This window comes from Schistocerca piceifrons, chromosome 5 (genome assembly GCF_021461385.2).
Source record: "Schistocerca piceifrons isolate TAMUIC-IGC-003096 chromosome 5, iqSchPice1.1, whole genome shotgun sequence".
Lineage (NCBI taxonomy): Eukaryota > Metazoa > Arthropoda > Insecta > Orthoptera > Acrididae > Schistocerca > Schistocerca piceifrons.
Genome location: NC_060142.1, coordinates 603,804,609 through 603,822,828, shown reverse-complemented (window position 1 = coordinate 603,822,828; position 18,220 = coordinate 603,804,609). Strand labels below are relative to the sequence as shown.

Here is an 18,220-nt window from a genome sequence, read left to right as displayed (position 1 = left end):
AGAATTGGGATGACACTTAAATAAATTATTAGGTACAGTATCAATCTAAGCCACTTCGCCACGGTACCTCAGACTGTGAACATTACTGGTGTTGTCCAACAATTGCTCGATAAATATGGACAGTTCATGTTTTAAGATGTTGCATTTATTGTGTTCACATACGACTGACAAGCTACCGGAACCATCTCTAAAATCGACGATTTGGAAACCATTTCAGAGATGTGGGATCCATCAAGTACAATATAGTTATGTCGAAATTATCATGGAGTCACTGGGACAAAAATGGAATAATTTTTTCAGGTGTGGGGTGAGATCAGTTCGAAGCTGTCATCATATTAAATCCTTTGCTTAGATGAAAGGTAGCGATAAATTATTCTGGGTGACCGATGTCTACAATAACAGTGCTGTTGATAGCTTGGAAACAAATGACCATCCTCTGCTTGACCTTAGGCTGGAGAAGAGGATTACTTTTGTCTGTGCACTGGATAATGTAAAACAGTTGTTACATAGGGTGGCAAATAAATGATTTTTATCTTAAAATCTCTTATTTCCTGTTTTTGCTCACTCTGATCACTCAAGTCCACTCTCACCCCCTTCCCCTCCCACTTTAGGGGCTGAATATTACCCCCACCATCATTCCCCTGCCCATGACTACATAAAATGACCAGTATTCTTATATACAGCATCAGCGTGTTCATAGCAGCTCCTACAGCAATGAAGCATCATGAAGTTCTTTAGTAGCAGTGGTACCACTGGCAGCCAGTGCCCTCATCTTGGGGATATGGATGACAGCATGCCATCCCACCTGAAGGGCAATGGCAATGTTGTAGTTTTATTGCCACAAATAAGCGTTTTTAAAGAAGTGGGACAGCGTGTAATAGCAAAGATGTTAGATGTAAGTCCAGGTGTGTGTGTGTATCTGTATTTTTTCATTTCCTCTCAAATAATTTTAGCTTTACAACTGCTGAATGACGATGGAGGTAGTATATAAAGCTACTTCTTGGCTTCTGCAGCATCAGGGAGCTAGCACCTTGACGCAAGTTGTAGAACTGCCTGCACAGTGCCATTATGAGTGCCACACTTCTTCTGCATATCATGCACCAAGATACCTTACAGTTGTGAGACCATATGGTACATGTCACATCACGATAATAAGTGGGTCACTTGTGCTGACGTGATAGGAACCCCACTGTATGCTATTTACTTAAGTGATGATGTACATATGTGTTGTACATTTAGCAAAAGTGTGTGTATCTATGTGGAAAAGCGTGACCCACATCTGATTGCATTTGTATAGAAGTTCAGGTGTGTGTGTGTGTGTGTGTGTGTGTGTGTGTGTGTGTGTGTGTGTGTGTGTGTGAAGGATCATATTATTTTAGCAAGGTAATGGGCAAACTACGTGTGTTACTCCATACTGTGTGTGCACAATAGATTACAATTTGTCCACTCACATATGTGTGACCACATCCTATGTTATCTGCCAATGTGTAATAACCACTCTCAGGTAGTGGGTGGCAGCACTAGCAGTGCTGTTATATAAAACATACCAGGGGCTGCAGAAAACAGTGCAGAAGTTGTCATAATGTGGAAATGGAATGACTTGTCTAATGTCAAAAAGGACACAGTCATTGGTTTTCAGGCCAAGGGTGGAAGTATTTCTAAACGTCAAGGTCTGTAAGCTATACATATGCTGCCATGGATAAAGTGCGCAATGCATGACAAAATGGCACTATCCAAAACCGGCGCTGAAACAACAGTGTTGCAACATGGGCCATTGATGGCAAGGGGGATGGGGAGGGGGCGGGGGGGGGGGGGAGTGACTGCTGCAGAGATATGTGTGGGTGAACAGACGTGCAACTGTTGAGTAAGTGACCGCTCACAATACCAGGATGAAGTTACTATACTCCCATTGCCACCAAACTTTCCGGATTTAACCCCAATCGAGAATCTGTATGGCCACCACGATCGGGCTATTCGCACCATGAATTGAACAGAGAAATGTAGCGCCACTGTCCATGGCACTGTAATCGGTGTGGCTCCACACCTCTGTCAGTAACTTCAAGAACCTCAGTGACTCTCTTCCTTCATGTCTTACAGCAGGTAAGCATTGCAAGAGGTAATTATTCAGGCATTTGACAGACTGTCATATTAATGTGACTGAACAGAGTATACTATTTACACAATATATGTGTGAGTGACTAGATTTCGCTGTTGCTTGCCATACGAAACAAGGTCATATCTGTTTTCTTGTGTATATCTCAATGGCGAACGGAAAGTATATACATCATGTGTTATAATGTCAGTCGTTTGACAATGCTGTATGTGGTTTAAGTGTATGTTAGGCTTTAAAAGGTCGTTGAAACCATTTAAGTGTGTCAATGTTATCCATTTGACTCCGTAAACTGTGCTATGATGCTGTTAAAAATATGGAGGCATTTCAATCTGTGAAACCATATGAAATTGTTCCAACCTGCGAGGCATATTTCATACTTATGGATTTCTTGTATACAGTTGAACTAGTTTTGTAAATATTGTACAAAGTTCATTACTTCGTTTACTATGAATAAATATTATTATCTGAAATGCCTGAACTGTTCCAATTTGTGAGACACATTTATTTAGAAGCATACTCTCTGATGTATACAGTGTATGAACACTTCTGACTATTATTAGCCAAACTAAAATGTGTTATCTACTTTGAAAAATATAGTAGAACTAGTAATTCCACTTTATTAAAATGGAGCTACGCATTTTCCTCTTCATATCTACCCTGTCAAACAATTGGTTAAAACATAAGATTGCTATACCATACAATGATTAGACAGATGTGAATAGCGCATGTCGTTGAAAGAACTGTTGTACCACAAACAATGGGCATACACAACTGCAATGGACGCAGCTGCAATGGACGCAGCTTTTCTATAAAAACACGTGCATTTGCACTTCATTATAAGTGGTGTTTGCTTCAAGAATAAATGCCAAGCATTTCCTACACTTCCGGCCAGAGAGTTCAGCAGAACTACTTATCCCCGACCCACCATCGTGATGTGGCTGTTGGCTGGTTGCCATTACCTGCCCTGCCGTACCTTGTCTCGTTGGTGAATCCACATGGCATAGGTGTCTGGATTTGGTGCACACATGTTTCGCTGTATGACCCCTGAAGCGGCAGTGCTCAAGAGAACTTTGCTGAAGAGAACTTCGCAACACGAGATTTCTTTATATAAATATGCAATTGTTCCCATCCTACCTTACAATAAATATTTGAATAGTATGCAGCGTTAAATTATGGGCAACTTAGCTTTCTCCGTTAGTATTTGGAAGGGCGAATATTATATAATGATGCTAGTTGCATAAGTGAACTGTGACATTGAGAGGATCGGGAAATCATCTTTAATTAGGACAAATAGGCTACCACAATTTTAAATATAGCACAAGTGGCCTGTAATGTCAGGGAATACTGAATGGCAATCTTGGATTTAGTACTTATAAAGAGTTATCCGGCGATCATACAGCCTGTCCTCCTATCCTCAGGCCACTGTATTGTGGATGCCTGACGTAGCAACCAAGCTCGTGTCACTGACACATACAGCTTCAAAACTATGTCCACATCCTCAGGTACGCCATCTTGGATTTCGACCTGCCTATGCAGTACCGCCGTTTCAGGTTCTCACGCCATAGGGCTGTTCCTGAACTCCCTGTTCCACAATCATGGATCGGTATCAGGGTTTATGAAGTCATTCGGCAACACTCTTATTCCCAGGTCGGTCATCTTGGGGGTTTCACGTTATGTATGCTGTCCTCCACCTTGGATTTCTTACTTAGCGCAATGTAACTAGTTCAACCGTCTAACATTTTTTTAACTTATGATTTTCTGCCATATTTGACTTTCCCACCATTATTTTATTTTTATGAGAAGAAATTTTTTTTAGCCAAGATCACAACCGATGTTAGTGAATGACGCTTAGTCGCTAAATAGAACGCGTACAAAAATTCTGTCATAGTCCCGTAATTTCTCTTGTGCCCAGTGGAAGAATTGTACACGACGTTCAAAGTCGTCGCCATGCAATTCCTGGTGCATAGAAATATGGTATGGGTGCAATCTATGTTCATGTAGCATTCTCACCCACGACGTTTTTGAGATTCCCGATTCTCGCGCAATTTGTCTGTTACTGATGTGCGGATTAGCCGCACCAGCAGCTAAAACACCTACTTGGGCATCATCATTTGTTGCAGGTCGTGGTTGACGTTTCACATGTGGCTGAACAGTTCCTCTTTCCTTAAATAACGTAACTATCCGGCGAACGATCCGGAAACTTGGATGATGTCATCCAGGATACCGAGCAGCATACATAGTACATGCCCGTTGGGCATTTTGATCACAATAGCCATGCATCAACACGATATCGACCTTTTCCGCAATTGGTAAACGGTCCATTTTAACACGGGTAATGTATCACGAAGCAAATACCGTCCGCACTCGCGGAATGTTAAGTGATACCACGTACTTATACGTCTGTGACTATTACAATGAAATCTATCACAAAGCGAAAAAAGTGGTCCAACTAAATTATTCAAATTTCTTTACGTACTATACGAATATGTAATAAAACTGGGGGTTCCTTTTTCAAGAAAACCCAGTTGATATCCGTTTGACCTATGACCCCTTCAAGTTAGACACGTTTCATGCTTTATAGTTTTTTCGTTTGACGCTTATTTCGTGAGATATTTGGCCCGGTCACGATCAATGGACCACCCTGTATACGTCCAAAAATGATGGGACCAATTGCCACATCTATGAAATGTAACTGATTAGGTTCATGGCCTGTGAAATATTGTTTGGTAACCTGTATTTTCCTGTCGCGCAGATGGCACTGCAGGAGAAGCGGTCTCTCGTGCAGTTCGGCCTGAACCGCCGGCTGCTGCGCTGCGTGGGCCTGTGGCCCGAGGAACGGGGCAGCCCGTGGCGGCCGTCCCGGTGGCCGAACGCGCTGCTGCAGCAGGGCAGCCTCGCCGCCATGGTTACCAGCGAGCTGGCTGCGCTGCGCCAGTACTGGGGCGGCGAGCTCAGCCACACCACCATCAACGCCTGCATCATCCTGCTGGTGGCCGTCGCCCTCTGCAAGGCCTCCTCCTTGGTCTCCCTGCGCCGGCCCATCATACAGCTCATGCACACACTGCAGGACACTTCCGTGCCTCAGGTACAGCACCCACATAAAATATGAGGTTACGTTTTCTTTCCCGTTGGTAGAGTGCTACCTCTGAACATGTTGCAACAGTAAGTTTTAAAAACAGTGCACGTATTCGTATAAGAGGTAGTATTAGTCAATACTAGGAGAAAGTTCCTGTAATTACGTATCGGGAAAACATTGGCTATCCAGATACTTTTACTTCTGTCGAGTAATGTGCACTCAACCCTTCCTGTTCCCTGAATTTTTTTTTTTTTTTTTTTTTTGTTTCACTGAATACGACTGGGGTGATATAAATCCCAAGTAATTTCCTCAGTATATAATGACACTATTTTAACCAGCTAACATAAAAACATATTCGTTGAAAGTAATAACCATCAGTCTATTTTAACAAATATTGTATATTCAAGATACAAAAGAAATTTAGATTGCGGTTACACTGACTCTAGTGGTACTCAGTGCAACAAGCCAGAAATATATGGTGATGTGTTGTACATATGAAACTGAACGAAACACCATTGGATAAATTGGAGTGAGAGAGATGAAGGCACACACACATTATACATATTTATATATATGTTGTATACATGGAAGAACCCTGGAGATACTAAAAGGTATCAGATAGATTATATAATGGTAAGACAGAGATTTAGGAACCAGGTTTTAAATTGTAAGACATTTCCAGGGGCAGATGTGGACTCTGACCACAATCTATTGGTTATGACCTGTAGATTAAAACTGAAGAAACTGCAAAAAGGTGGGAATTTAAGGAGATGGGACCTGGATGAACTTATAGAACCAGAGGTTGTACAGAGTTTCAGGGAGAGCATAAGGGAACAATTGAAAGGAATGGGGGAAAGAAATACAGTAGAAGAAGAATGGGTAGCTCTGAGGGATGAAGTAGTGAAGGCAGCAGACGATCAAGTAGGTAAAAAGAAGAGGGTTAGTAGAAATCCTTGGGTAACAGAAGAAATATTGATTTTAATTGATGAAAGGAGAAAATATAAAAATGCAGTAAATGAAGCAGGCAAAAAGGAATACAAACGTCTCAAAAATGAGATCGACAGGAAGCGCAAAATGGCTAAGCAGGGATGGCTAGAGGACAAATGTAAGGATGTAGAGGCTTATCTCACTAGGGGTAAGATAGATACTGCCTACAGGAAAATTAAAGAGACCTTTGGAGATAAGAGAACCACATGTATGAACATCAAGAGCTCAGATGGAAACCCAGTTCCAAGCAAAGAAGGGAAAGCAGAAAGGTGGAAGGAGTATGTAGAGGGTCTATACAAGGGCGATGCACTTGAGGACAATATTATGGAAATGGAAGAGGATGTAGATGAAGATGAAATGGGAGATACGATACTGCGTGAAGAGTTTGACAGAGCACTGAAGAACCTGAGTCGAAACAAGACCCCCGGAGTAGACAACGCTCCATTGGAACTACTGACAGCCTTGGGAGAGCCAGTCCTGACAAAACTCTACCATCTGGTGAGCAAGATGTATGAAACAGGCGAAATACCCTCAGACTTCAAGAAGAATATAATAATTCCAATCCCAAAGAAAGCAGGTGTTGACAGATGTGAAAATTACCGAACAATCAGTTTAATAAGCCACAGCTGCAAAGTACTAACACAAATTCTTTACAGACGAATGGAGAAACTAGTAGAAGCCGACCTCGGTGAAGATCAGTTTGGATTCCGTAGAAATACTGGAACACGTGAGGCAATACTGACCTAAGGACTTATCGTAGAAGAAAGATTAAGGAAAGGCAAACCTACGTTTCTAGCATTTGTAGACTTAGAGAAAGCTTTTGACAATGTTGACTGGAATACTCTCTTTCAAATTCTAAAGGTGGCAGGGGTAAAATACAGGGAGCGAATGGCTATTTACAACTTGTACAGAAACCAGATGGCAGTTATAAGAGTTGAGGGACATGAAAGGGAAGCAGTGGTTGGGAAGGGAGTAAGACAGGGTTGTAGCCTCTCCCTGATGTTATTCAATCTGTATATTGAGCAAGCAGTAAAGGAAACAAATGAAAAATTTGGAGTAGGCAGACAGCAAAGGACTTGGAAGAGCAGTTGAACGGAATGGATGGTGTCTTGAAGGGAGGATATAAGATCAACGTCAACAAAAGCAAAACGAGGATAATGGAATGTAGTCGAGTTAAGTCGGGTGATGCTGAGGGTATTAGATTAGGAAATGAGACACTTAAAGTAGTAAAGGAGTTTTGCTATTTGGGGAGCAAAATAACTGATGATGGACGAAGTAGGGAGGATATAAAATGTAGACTGGCAATGGCAAGGAAAGCGTTTCTGAAGAAGAGAAATTTGTTAACATCGAGTATAGATTTAAGTGTCAGGAAGTTATTTCTGAAAGTTTTTGTATGGAGTGTAGCCATGTATGGAAGTGAAACATGGACGGTAAATAGTTTGGACAAGAAGAGAATAGAAGCTTTTGAAATGTGGTGCTACAGAAGAATGCTGAAGATTAGATGGGTAGATCACATAACTAATGAGGAAGTATTGAATAGGATTGGGGAGAAGAGAAGTTTGTGGCACAACTTGACCAGAAGAAGGGATCGGTTGGTAGGACATGTTCTGAGGCATCAAGGGATCACCAATTTAGTATTGGAGGGCAGCGTGGAGGGTAAAAATCATAGGGGGAGAACAAGAGATGAATACGCTAAGCAGATTCAGAAGGATGTAGGTTGCAGTAGGTACTGGGAGATGAAGAAGCTTGCACAGGATAGAGTAGCATGGAGAGCTGCATCAAACCAGTCTCAGGACTGAAGACCACAACAACAACAATATATATATATATATAAATATATATATATATATTTAGGGTGAGTCACCTAACGTTACCGCTGGATATATTTCGTAAACCACATCAAATACTTACGAATCGATTCCACAGACCGAACGTGAGGAGAGGGGCTAGTGTAATTGGTTAATACAAACCATACAAAAATGCACGGAAGTATGTTTTTTAACACAAGCCTACGTTTTTTTAAATGGAACCCCGTTAGTTATGTTAGCACATCTGAACATATAAACAAATACGTAATCAGTGCCGTTTGTTGCATTGTAGACTGTTAATTACATCCGGAGATATTGTAACCTAAAGTTGACGCTTGACTACCACTCCTCCACTGTTCGATCGTGTGTATCGGAGAGCACCGAATTACGTAGGGATCCAAAGGGAACGGTGATGGACGTTAGGTACAGAAGAGACTGGAACAGCACATTAAGTCCACATGCTAACACCTTTTTATTGGTCCTCTTCACTGACGCACATGTACATTACCATGAGGGGTTAGGTACACGTACACACGTGGTTTCCGTTTTCAATTACGGAGTGGAATAGAGTGTGTCCCGACATGTCAGGCCAACAGATGTTCAATGTGGTGGCCATCATTTGCTGCACACAACTGCAATCTCTGGCGTAATGAATGTCGTACACGCCGCAGTACATCTGGTGTAATGTCGCCGCAGGCTGCCACAATACGTTGTTTCATATCCCCTGGGGTTGTAGGCACATATCGGTACATATTCTCCTTTAACGTACCCAACAGAAAGAAGTCCAGAGGTGTAAGATCAGGAGAACGGGCTGGCCAATTTATGCGTCCTCCACGTCCTATGAAACGCCCATCAAACATCCTGTCAAGGGTCAGCCTAGTGTTAATTGCGGAATGTGCAGGTGCACCATCATGCCGATACCACATACGTCGACGTGTTTCCAGTGAGACATTTTCGAGCAACGTTGGCAAATCATTCTGTAGAAACGTGATGTATGTTTCAGCTGTTTGGGCCCGTGCAATAAAGTGAGGACCAATGAGGTGGTCGCCAATGATTCCGCACCATACATTTACAGTCCACGGTCGCTGTCGCTGTAGCTTTCTGAGCCAGCGTGGATTGTCCACGGACCAGTAATGCATGTTCCGTAGATTCACTGCCCCGTGGTTTGTGAAACCCGCTTCATCGGTAACCAGGTAGAACTGCAACGCATTCTCTGTTAATGCCCATTGACAGAATTGCACTCGATGATTAAAGTCATCACCATGTAATTGCTGAAGTAGCGACACATCAAACGGGTGAAAGCGGTGACGATGCAGTATGCGCAAGACACTACTTTGACTCAGTCCACCGGCTCTCGCAATGTCCGGTGTACTCATGTGTGGGTTCATGGCAACAGCAGCTAACACCCCAACTGCACCCGCTTCTCCTGTGACTGGCCTGTTACGGACCCGTTTGCGTACTACGACCATACCTGTTTCATACAGTTGGCGGTAGATGTTTTCCAATGTGCGGCACGTTGGATGCTCTCTGTCCGGGTACCGTTCTGCATACACCCTGCAGGCTTCAGCTGCATTTCGTCGACACTCGCCATATATGAGTATCATCTCTGCCTTTTCCGAGTTCCAATACACCATGGTCATAGTTCCTACAACACTACAATATGACAGACGTTTGGTAAAACGGTGTACTACAGTTGGTCTGCGTGCGGAGACGAATGCAGACTAACAATAGCAGCAAGCGCTACATGCGGACACTGCGACAGCTAGACCAAACCACAACAGTGCACTACAGCCACACTCGTAAACACGGTCGTCATCGTAAACATGTCCCTGCAGATGCTGCTCGCCGACCGTAGCCCGTGTTTGTTACAACACGCAACTGAACGTCGGAGGTTTCAAGCGTCGACTTTAGGTTACAATATCTCCGGATGTAGTTAACATTTTACAATGCAATAAACGGCACTGATTACGTATTTGTTTATATGTTCAGATGTGCTAACAAAACTAACGTGGTTCCATTTAAAAAAAACGTAGGTTTGTGTTAAAAAACATACTTCCGTGCATTTTTGTACGGTTTGTATTAAACAATTACACTAGCCCTTCTCCTCACGTTCGGTCAGGTGGAATCGGTTCGTCAGTATTTGACGTGGTTTACGAAATATATCCAGCGGTAACGTTAGGTGACTCACCATATATATATATATATATATATATATATATATATATATATATATATATATGGCCCCGAGCACTATGGGACTCAACATCTTAGGTCATAAGTCCCCTAGAACTTAGAACTACTTAAACCTAACTAACTAAGGACATCACACACACCCATGCCCGAGGCAGGATTCGAACCTCCGACCGTAGCAGTCCCGCGGTTCCGGACTGCAGCCCCAGAACCGCTAGACCACCGCGTCCGGCACATATATATATATATATATATATATATATATAAAGCTTTGAATAGAAAGGAAATACAGTTTTCCAGTACGGTTATGGGATCATATTGTCTCCTTTGGTACTAGGAAGGGTAAAACAACAGCTGAGGCAAGAAACCCGAACAACAGATTCAAAAATAAGCAAGAAATAGTATTGTTCATTGTCGCATTCTTCCGGGTAACATCTGTCCGACGTAACATATTGTTTTCATAAATTCTGCATTCAAGAAACAAAAAAAAAAAAAAACGGTACTCAGTGGAAAATCCATGTTTAAACTATAATGTACTGAATATATAAAAATGATCAAAGCAGCACTGCATAGAATCGACTGAAAGGGATAAAGTCCCATCCCTCATACGCATATGCCAAATATGTTTCACATGCATTTAACACATTTCACACGCATTTGCACAAATGTTTCACCAGTGTGTCTAGGGAATTTCGCCCTGCAGTTTCATTTCGCGCAGCTCAATGTTTATGACGCCGTATTTCCTGAACTATTTGCTGCGCAGTGTTTTAAGTTTGTACGTCCATCCAGTGTCCCACTCACATGAAGGAAATCGGAGAGGGCACTCCGTAAGTTTCCTTTCATAGACGTTAAAACGTTTCCTCCATTAAGTCTTCGCACCAAGGCCGAAACGGCAAATAATTGGACAAGCAAACATAGAACAGAAACGCAACGAAAACACTCCCACAATGGAAAGGCAGTTGAATCGGAAGAGATAGCTGTGAGGATCCTCAGAGAATGCGCGAAACAACTCACTCCACATCTAGCAGTAGTTATCGTAGGTCGCTAGAGCAACGAAAAATGAAGTGATGGTAAAAGCATGGAATATCAAGCCCGTTTTCTGGAACAATTGTTAGATACATGCACATATTTAGGAGCCTATATCGCTGATGACCAAATGTCGTAGAATTCCGGCCATCATTAACGCTCACGCATTTTGTCGTTTTTGGAGAACGAAAATTCATCTTTATAATAGTCAGAGATCTGGCGAAAATCAGCTTGCATTTTTCGTCCATGAGTGCCGCAGACAAAGCCGCCCCTACCGTGTCCTTTGGGTATCAGACAACATGGGATGTAATTCCTCACTGTCCGCCCCTGGTAGCTGAGTGGTCAGCGCGACGGACTGTCATATCTAACGGCCCGCGTTCGATTCCCAGCTGAGTCAGCGATTTTTTCCGCTGAGGGTCTGTGTGTTGTGTTGTCCTTATCATCATCATTTCATCCCCATCTGGAGGGACCCTAGGTGGAATGGTAAGACGAATAGCAGAAATTGCGGATGGTAGAGTGAGACTCATTGAGGGAGAATTGTAGCTTATGCACGAAAAATGTGGTTTACGAAAGACAATTTGGCCACTGTCTGAAGTATTGTTCACTGGTCTGTGTTCCTTACCAAGCAGGATTAATAGGCAGTAGAAGAACGGCGTCATTCCGTACGGGATCCTATACGTGCGTTAGCTTTAAGATTATGCTCAAAAAATTCCGGTGGAAGACGCTGCAAGCGAGACATTGAGGGTCATGTGGTTGTTAACTGCAGAAATTTCGAGGACGGACGGCCTAAGAAGAGTCAGGCTACGCGTTACTTCGTTACACATACTTCTAGCCAAATGAGCACTATCAGGATATAAAAGACGTTCTAGAATACGGAGCTTTACCGAGGCATTCTTCGTATGGGCAATTTGCTAATGAAACAGGGGAGAGCGGAAAGTCAGCTGTACCAGAATTACTGAACGCCACAACAGTTCCAGAGTATAGACGGAAATGCAGACCTCCTGGTGGGGCTACGTCTTCCCAGAACAGCAAATATCACATATCACGCTATTTAACAAGGGTACTTGTTTTAAAAAGGAGACTGTTCAGCCAGCTTGTCTGATAAAACAGTGTATCAAACAGCAGAAGTGACATACTGTGCTGGAATTATCTCCTGTCCCGTTACATATTACTGTTGTTTTATCTTTATCTATGTCGTTACAAACGGCCCTATACTGTATGAAAAATTGTCCGTGTCAACGCTGCTGGAAACGTTTGCATACAACTAAAGATATAACGAAGGAACGGGAAACCAAAGAGAGGATACTCTGAAATATGAATACAAGTTTTCTTGAATAAATATCCAGTTCCTTATCCGTTTGAAAGCTTGGTTTGGTAGTCTTCACTCACATTTACCAATTATCATTTACTGGGAGATATTAAATGAAAATATACACTGAATCTTCTGAAATAAGGCTTCGTTGATTCAGTGTATTCTACCATTCGACGACAGGTAGAATACGTGTTCATTACAGCAAAATTGAAACTAGGTGTTCCACATGAAATAAAAGCCAGTGACGAGCGACTTACATCGAATTTTCCAATATTATTTAGTTTTGCGGTGGAAGTACAGACGATGGCTATAGATGACCAACGTCAAATAATCGAAATTAGTCATGGAGCGAATAAAAGAAGTGTAATTTGCCACTTCGGCTGGTTTTTCGTTGTACTGAGAAACAATCAGTTGCGCAATGACGGCGATGGCAACAGCGTATAACCTCGACGGAGAACCAAAACGTTTGTGGACTCTCTGGTAGGTTAGAACAGTGCTAACGTAAAATGCCGCAGCAGATGTTGGAGAGCTCACCTGAATAAAGAAACTCATTGTACGAATATGTTGCACAGTTCTAAATAATAGTACGGACCTCAAGTATTAGGATTAAGTATTGCCGTAAAATTCTTTGTATTCATGAGTAATGTGTGAAGCGATTGGGGATTTCTTTGATTCGAAGTGGACTTTGTCGTATGTGCGATGGTCAGATGAGTAAGACTCTTTGTATGGGAAGAACCATTAGCGATAAGATCCATATATGTTAGAGACAAGCATTTTTCGTTTAATAACAAGTGTGTGTTTCGTCAACCCTTTCTGGAGACAGACGCTGTAGTTTTGCAAGTCTGCTCTTAATATGCATTTTGTTTTTTATCTGTATGGGCGTTTAGCTGCACTGCTTCCATTATAAAAGTGACTTAGTGGTCAGTGCCACGTTTTGCACAAGTTAGTTAGTTATGTGAAACGTTCCCGGACGTTAGCAGTATTACTTTTATTCAGTCTGCGGAGAGCATGTCTTTTCGTCATAAAGTAAGATTGACCAGCGCCACAAATCTATCTTCCCAGTGAAAGCGTCTCGATGGTTCACGAGTAGCTGCAAATGCGACATTAGACAGCAATCATACTAATTGTTTTAATCTTTTCGATAATGTGCAGTGTCCACTGTCGATCAGGCCTCTGGAAATGGAAATGAGCGTATGGCATTCTTGATCGGGAGGCTCCATCCGGGGAAGTTCAGCCGCCGAGTGCAAGTCTTATTTCAGTTGATGCCACATCGGGTTAATTGCGTGTAGTTGATGAGGATGAAGTGATAATGATGACAACGCAACACCCAGTTCACGAACGGAGAAAATCCCCAACACGACAAGGAATCTTACCAGGGCTGGCTCCATGGGAGGAAAGCACGTAACCACCCAACTACGCAGGCAGACGATCGGACCTCTTACTTGCATCTCTTACGAAAAATACGGGTTTGCATCCACAGTGCCTCGTGCTGTTAGCCACGGATTACGAGATGCCGTGTGGCTAGGGCCTCCCTTCGGGTAGACCGTTCGCCTGGTGCATGTCTTTCAAGTTGACGCCACTTCGATGACTAGCGTGTCGATGGGGATGAAATGATTATGATACGGACGACACAATACCCAGTCGCTGAGCGGAGAAAATCTCCGACCCAGCGGGGAATCGAACCCGGGCCGTTAGGTATGGCATTCCGTCGCGCTGACCACTCAGCTACCAGGGGCGGACGGAATACGAGATGTACGAAACTGAGTATCGAGGTTCTAGGCGCAATTCTTTCAATCATCCATTCACACATCCATTCACTCAGATACCTCGTTCTATAAACCCCGTCTTGAAGTAGAGCTTCCAGGTATGTGGAAATACTAAAGCTTAAATCAAGCGCCAGGTCGCTGCAGGCTACTTCTGCGAAGTACTGTGCTTAACCAATGAACTTTTTTAGTTTTACTTTCTAACACTTTCCATTTTAAGCACTGGACGTAGCTATTGCAATCTTAAAATTTTCTATACAATAAGCAGTCTAGTGCGAAATTCAGGCGGATGCTTTCTTCTTCAAACAGATGTCAACTTCAGCGTGCTCCTATCCATCATATGAACACCAATCACACTGTCACAGATATATTTTTAACAAATCCCCAAACAGAGTAATTCGTATCTGCACCCGGCATTTGTGTCCATGAAATAATTTTCATGACGTAATCTCTAGAATGACCCACAAATGAATCACAAAAAACTTCATACCAAGACTGCAAACATAGCAGTTTATCAGGTCTTGCAACTGAGACGGAAAAAATAGTTTGGAGAATACCTTCTATTCCAGTTTCGGACACAAACGAAACTGTACATAGATTTCCTAACAAACCTACTCAGCCATATGTTGGACTGTATCTTTAAGGAAACTGCGACTGTTTTAACAATAAAAATTCAAATAAAATAATTTATCTATGTCAGGCAGTGCCATCTTACTCACCGTAAAAGGAAACGTGCACCTCGACTAAATGAAGATCTAAAACAGCTCATGAATCTCAGAGCCACTACACATCGGGCATAAAAATTACTCCCCGCACGTGAAAATCATATAAGTACAAGGAGAAGCGGAACAGAATTGATCAATCTGTGTAAAATGTAAGACACAGGAAGGCCCAAAAATTAACCGACAAGCAGTCTTACGGAAAACCTTCGTGGTCTTGGTATAGGTAAAGTAAAAGCTGCAGCAGGTCCCATTGTCCCAGCTGTACAACTGAAACGATACTTCAAATTCCCTACAATTACAGTTTAATCACATATGGGGCAGAGACTCTTTGATTACTTCATGGGAGTAAATATCTATAGCCACAAAAATTTCCGTCTTATGTGTATGACTTGTAACACCGTCAAAAAGCTTTCATGTATATCAGATGAGCATCCAAATGATGAAGCGTATTACTGACCCACAACTGACCTCTATAACAAACGTCTTCGTCTACTCCTTAACGAGAAGTGTTTTTCTGAGGCCTGGAAAAAAGGAATAGCTAAGCTACTATCTAATTAGGACGCAGCCACAGCGCCCTCCGATTACCTACCTATTGGCATTCTCCCTGCGCTGTCTAAGGCTTTGAACATATTCCATGACCAGCTAACAAACTGCCTGACTGCAAACAACCTACTAGACGAATATCAGTCATGATTCCGTAAACATCAGAGCAAAATATCTGCCTTAATGAGGCTAACAGATAACTCGAAGTTTGCTATGGATGAACAAGAGGCAACTATCATGTCCTTCATAGACTACAGCAAAGCGTTCGACACTGCCGTCGACTTAGACACATGCTTGCCAAACTTAGCTTCCTAAATTTCCTGCCAAGTGCAATACAATGGCTTTGCTCACACCTGACACATCGCCAGCACTCCGGCATAAAGTCTCAATGGACCCAGGAAGTATCAGGTCTCCCCCAGGGTTAGCTGTTAGGACCTATACTTTTTTCATTGTACATAAAAGATGTGTCACCCGTATCAACATGTTTGCTGATGACCTCCAGTTGTACCTAAGTGCAAAACCAGTAAACCCGAGGACAGTAATAAAGAACATCAGTGCCGAGCTGTGTGAATTATCAAAATGGGCGCATGACAGAGGGCTCAAACTAAACGTATTCAAAAACTTTGAGTTAGTGGCTGGTGATTCTACGTTCAATAACCCCAAATATCTGGAATCTCTACCGTACTTAACTCTAAAATGGAAACACACACCCACTTCTCCCTTTCAGGAAAGAGCTGAGAGTCATAATAGATGAAATTATAAATTGGACTGAGCACGAAACTGCAATGTTCAAGAAGCCATTAGCATCCCTCCACGTCCTACACAAGTATAAAAAGCTCTTTCCTCTTGAAGTGAAAAAGAGACCACTACAAACACTTAATCTTCCAGTTACTGATTACAGCAGTGATATCGTACAAGGCCTTTCGCAGGGAATCTCACGGAGGCTGGAACTGGTTATGAATGCCTGTGATCCTTCTGTCTGTGATGTTCGATTATTTGATCATATTTCACCATCATAAGCACTGCAATCCTAGCTGTTTGCAGACAAGCGCAGAGATTTCCATACCCTCTGCTTTCTCTACTTTCTTATCAATAAATACGCTCCATCATATATGTTCTTGTCTTTGACGCTCTAGTCTGAATAAAATGGCAGAAACACCCGATCCCATCAGATCAAAATCCTTTCTGTCCCATTCCATCGTCCATCTTCTTTCTAGAAGTCATTCGCAGTTAAAGGAACGCGACTCAGGAACAATCTCGGGTATTATATTAGAGAATTGAATATCATCTCCAGCTTCAGAAAATAGTTAATGACATATCTACGAAAGCAATAATAACGATTACCATTGTACGAACTCATTACTCTTGTACATCCCTTTTTCCAACCCGATCTTCCTCATTTCCTATCATTTTTAGCCCATGCCGTTTTCTTAAACTTTGTTTTCCCAGAAATCACTATACAAGAACCAATTTGTTTCGTACACCCGTAAGTTCTTTTGATCTGTGCCAGTACAATTAGTGCTATTACTGTCATTTTTTCAATATTATTATTATTATTATTATTATTGTTATTATTATTAACACTATTAGTGGCAACGACTGGAGTAGTACAAGAACTGCTATTGTTAACCTTATTAGTTCATAGCCAGTATTATATACTGATACTGCCATTTCAGACATTCAAATCATTTAATAATATTTGTAATAGCGAAATTGTCATTTTTTTTTAGAGAACTACGATGAAAAATAGGTACTGTACATGTGAAACCCTGATCCGATGTAAGAGATGGCCTGACGGCCCTAATCATATCGGGTTACGTAAGTAAATAAATATAAATAAACAAATATTTTAGACTACAACCACTGATAACGGGAAGATAATCCACAGTAACGAGTTTCAGGTGTCAAGGTCACATCATTCGTCTGACAAAGTCAATGCTACATGTACCGCACTTCAAATATGGCAATATCAGGTAACTGTGCTCCGCTTATCCATGTGTCCAGAAAATCGTTTCTTCCATAAGGCGGTAGACACCAGCCGCAGCAGCCCGGAGTGGCCGCGTGGTTTGAGGCGTCATGCCACGGAATGCGCGGCCCCTCCCGCCGGAGGTTCGGGTCCTCCCTCGGGCATGGGTGTGTGTGTGTTGTTCTTAGAATAAGTTAGTTTAGGTAGAGTGTAAGTCTAGGGACCGATGACCTCAGTAGTTTGGTGCCTTAGAAATTCACATACATTTGAACATTTGAACACCAGGCGCATCAGCTGTCTCTCCGTGCACCACTGTTTCGTAAATATGTGTGCAGAGCCGTACAGACGGCACTGAACCGTCTGCAGTTCCACAACATTCCAAAGCTCCTACCATATCAATGGTGTGCCATGCCAAATCGTTCACTTCGTCGTAGTGACAACCTTAAAAAAGATCTAAAAAGCCATTGAAGAAGGTAGTACAGTTTTCGTCAGTTTGTATACTAAATACATTATCAAACTTAGCCTGGTGGATGCTGTTTCAAGTTCCTCAAGCACGTCGAGTTTCTTTCCTTTCTTATCTACGTATGCCGCCCCTAAGTCCTGTGGCAGCGAAATACCGTAGATATTCTTGTGCGTTAGTACGGAAACCATTTACGCTGGGACTGTTACGGTCGCAGGTTCGAATCCTGCCTCGGGCATGGATGTGTGTGATGT

The 18,220-nt window shown here is 42.4% G+C and overlaps 1 protein-coding gene across 1 annotated transcript in view; it reads left to right on the top strand.

Annotated features, from left to right (window-relative positions):
• The first annotated feature begins 4,865 nt into the window (after positions 1-4,865).
• Positions 4,866-18,220, top strand: part of LOC124799162 (odorant receptor coreceptor-like) — a 110,012-nt gene continuing 96,657 nt past the window's right edge. The window contains exon 1 of the mRNA XM_047262701.1: positions 4,866-5,198. Coding sequence (XP_047118657.1) covers positions 4,866-5,198 — 333 coding nt within the window. The remainder of the gene's footprint in view (positions 5,199-18,220) is intronic.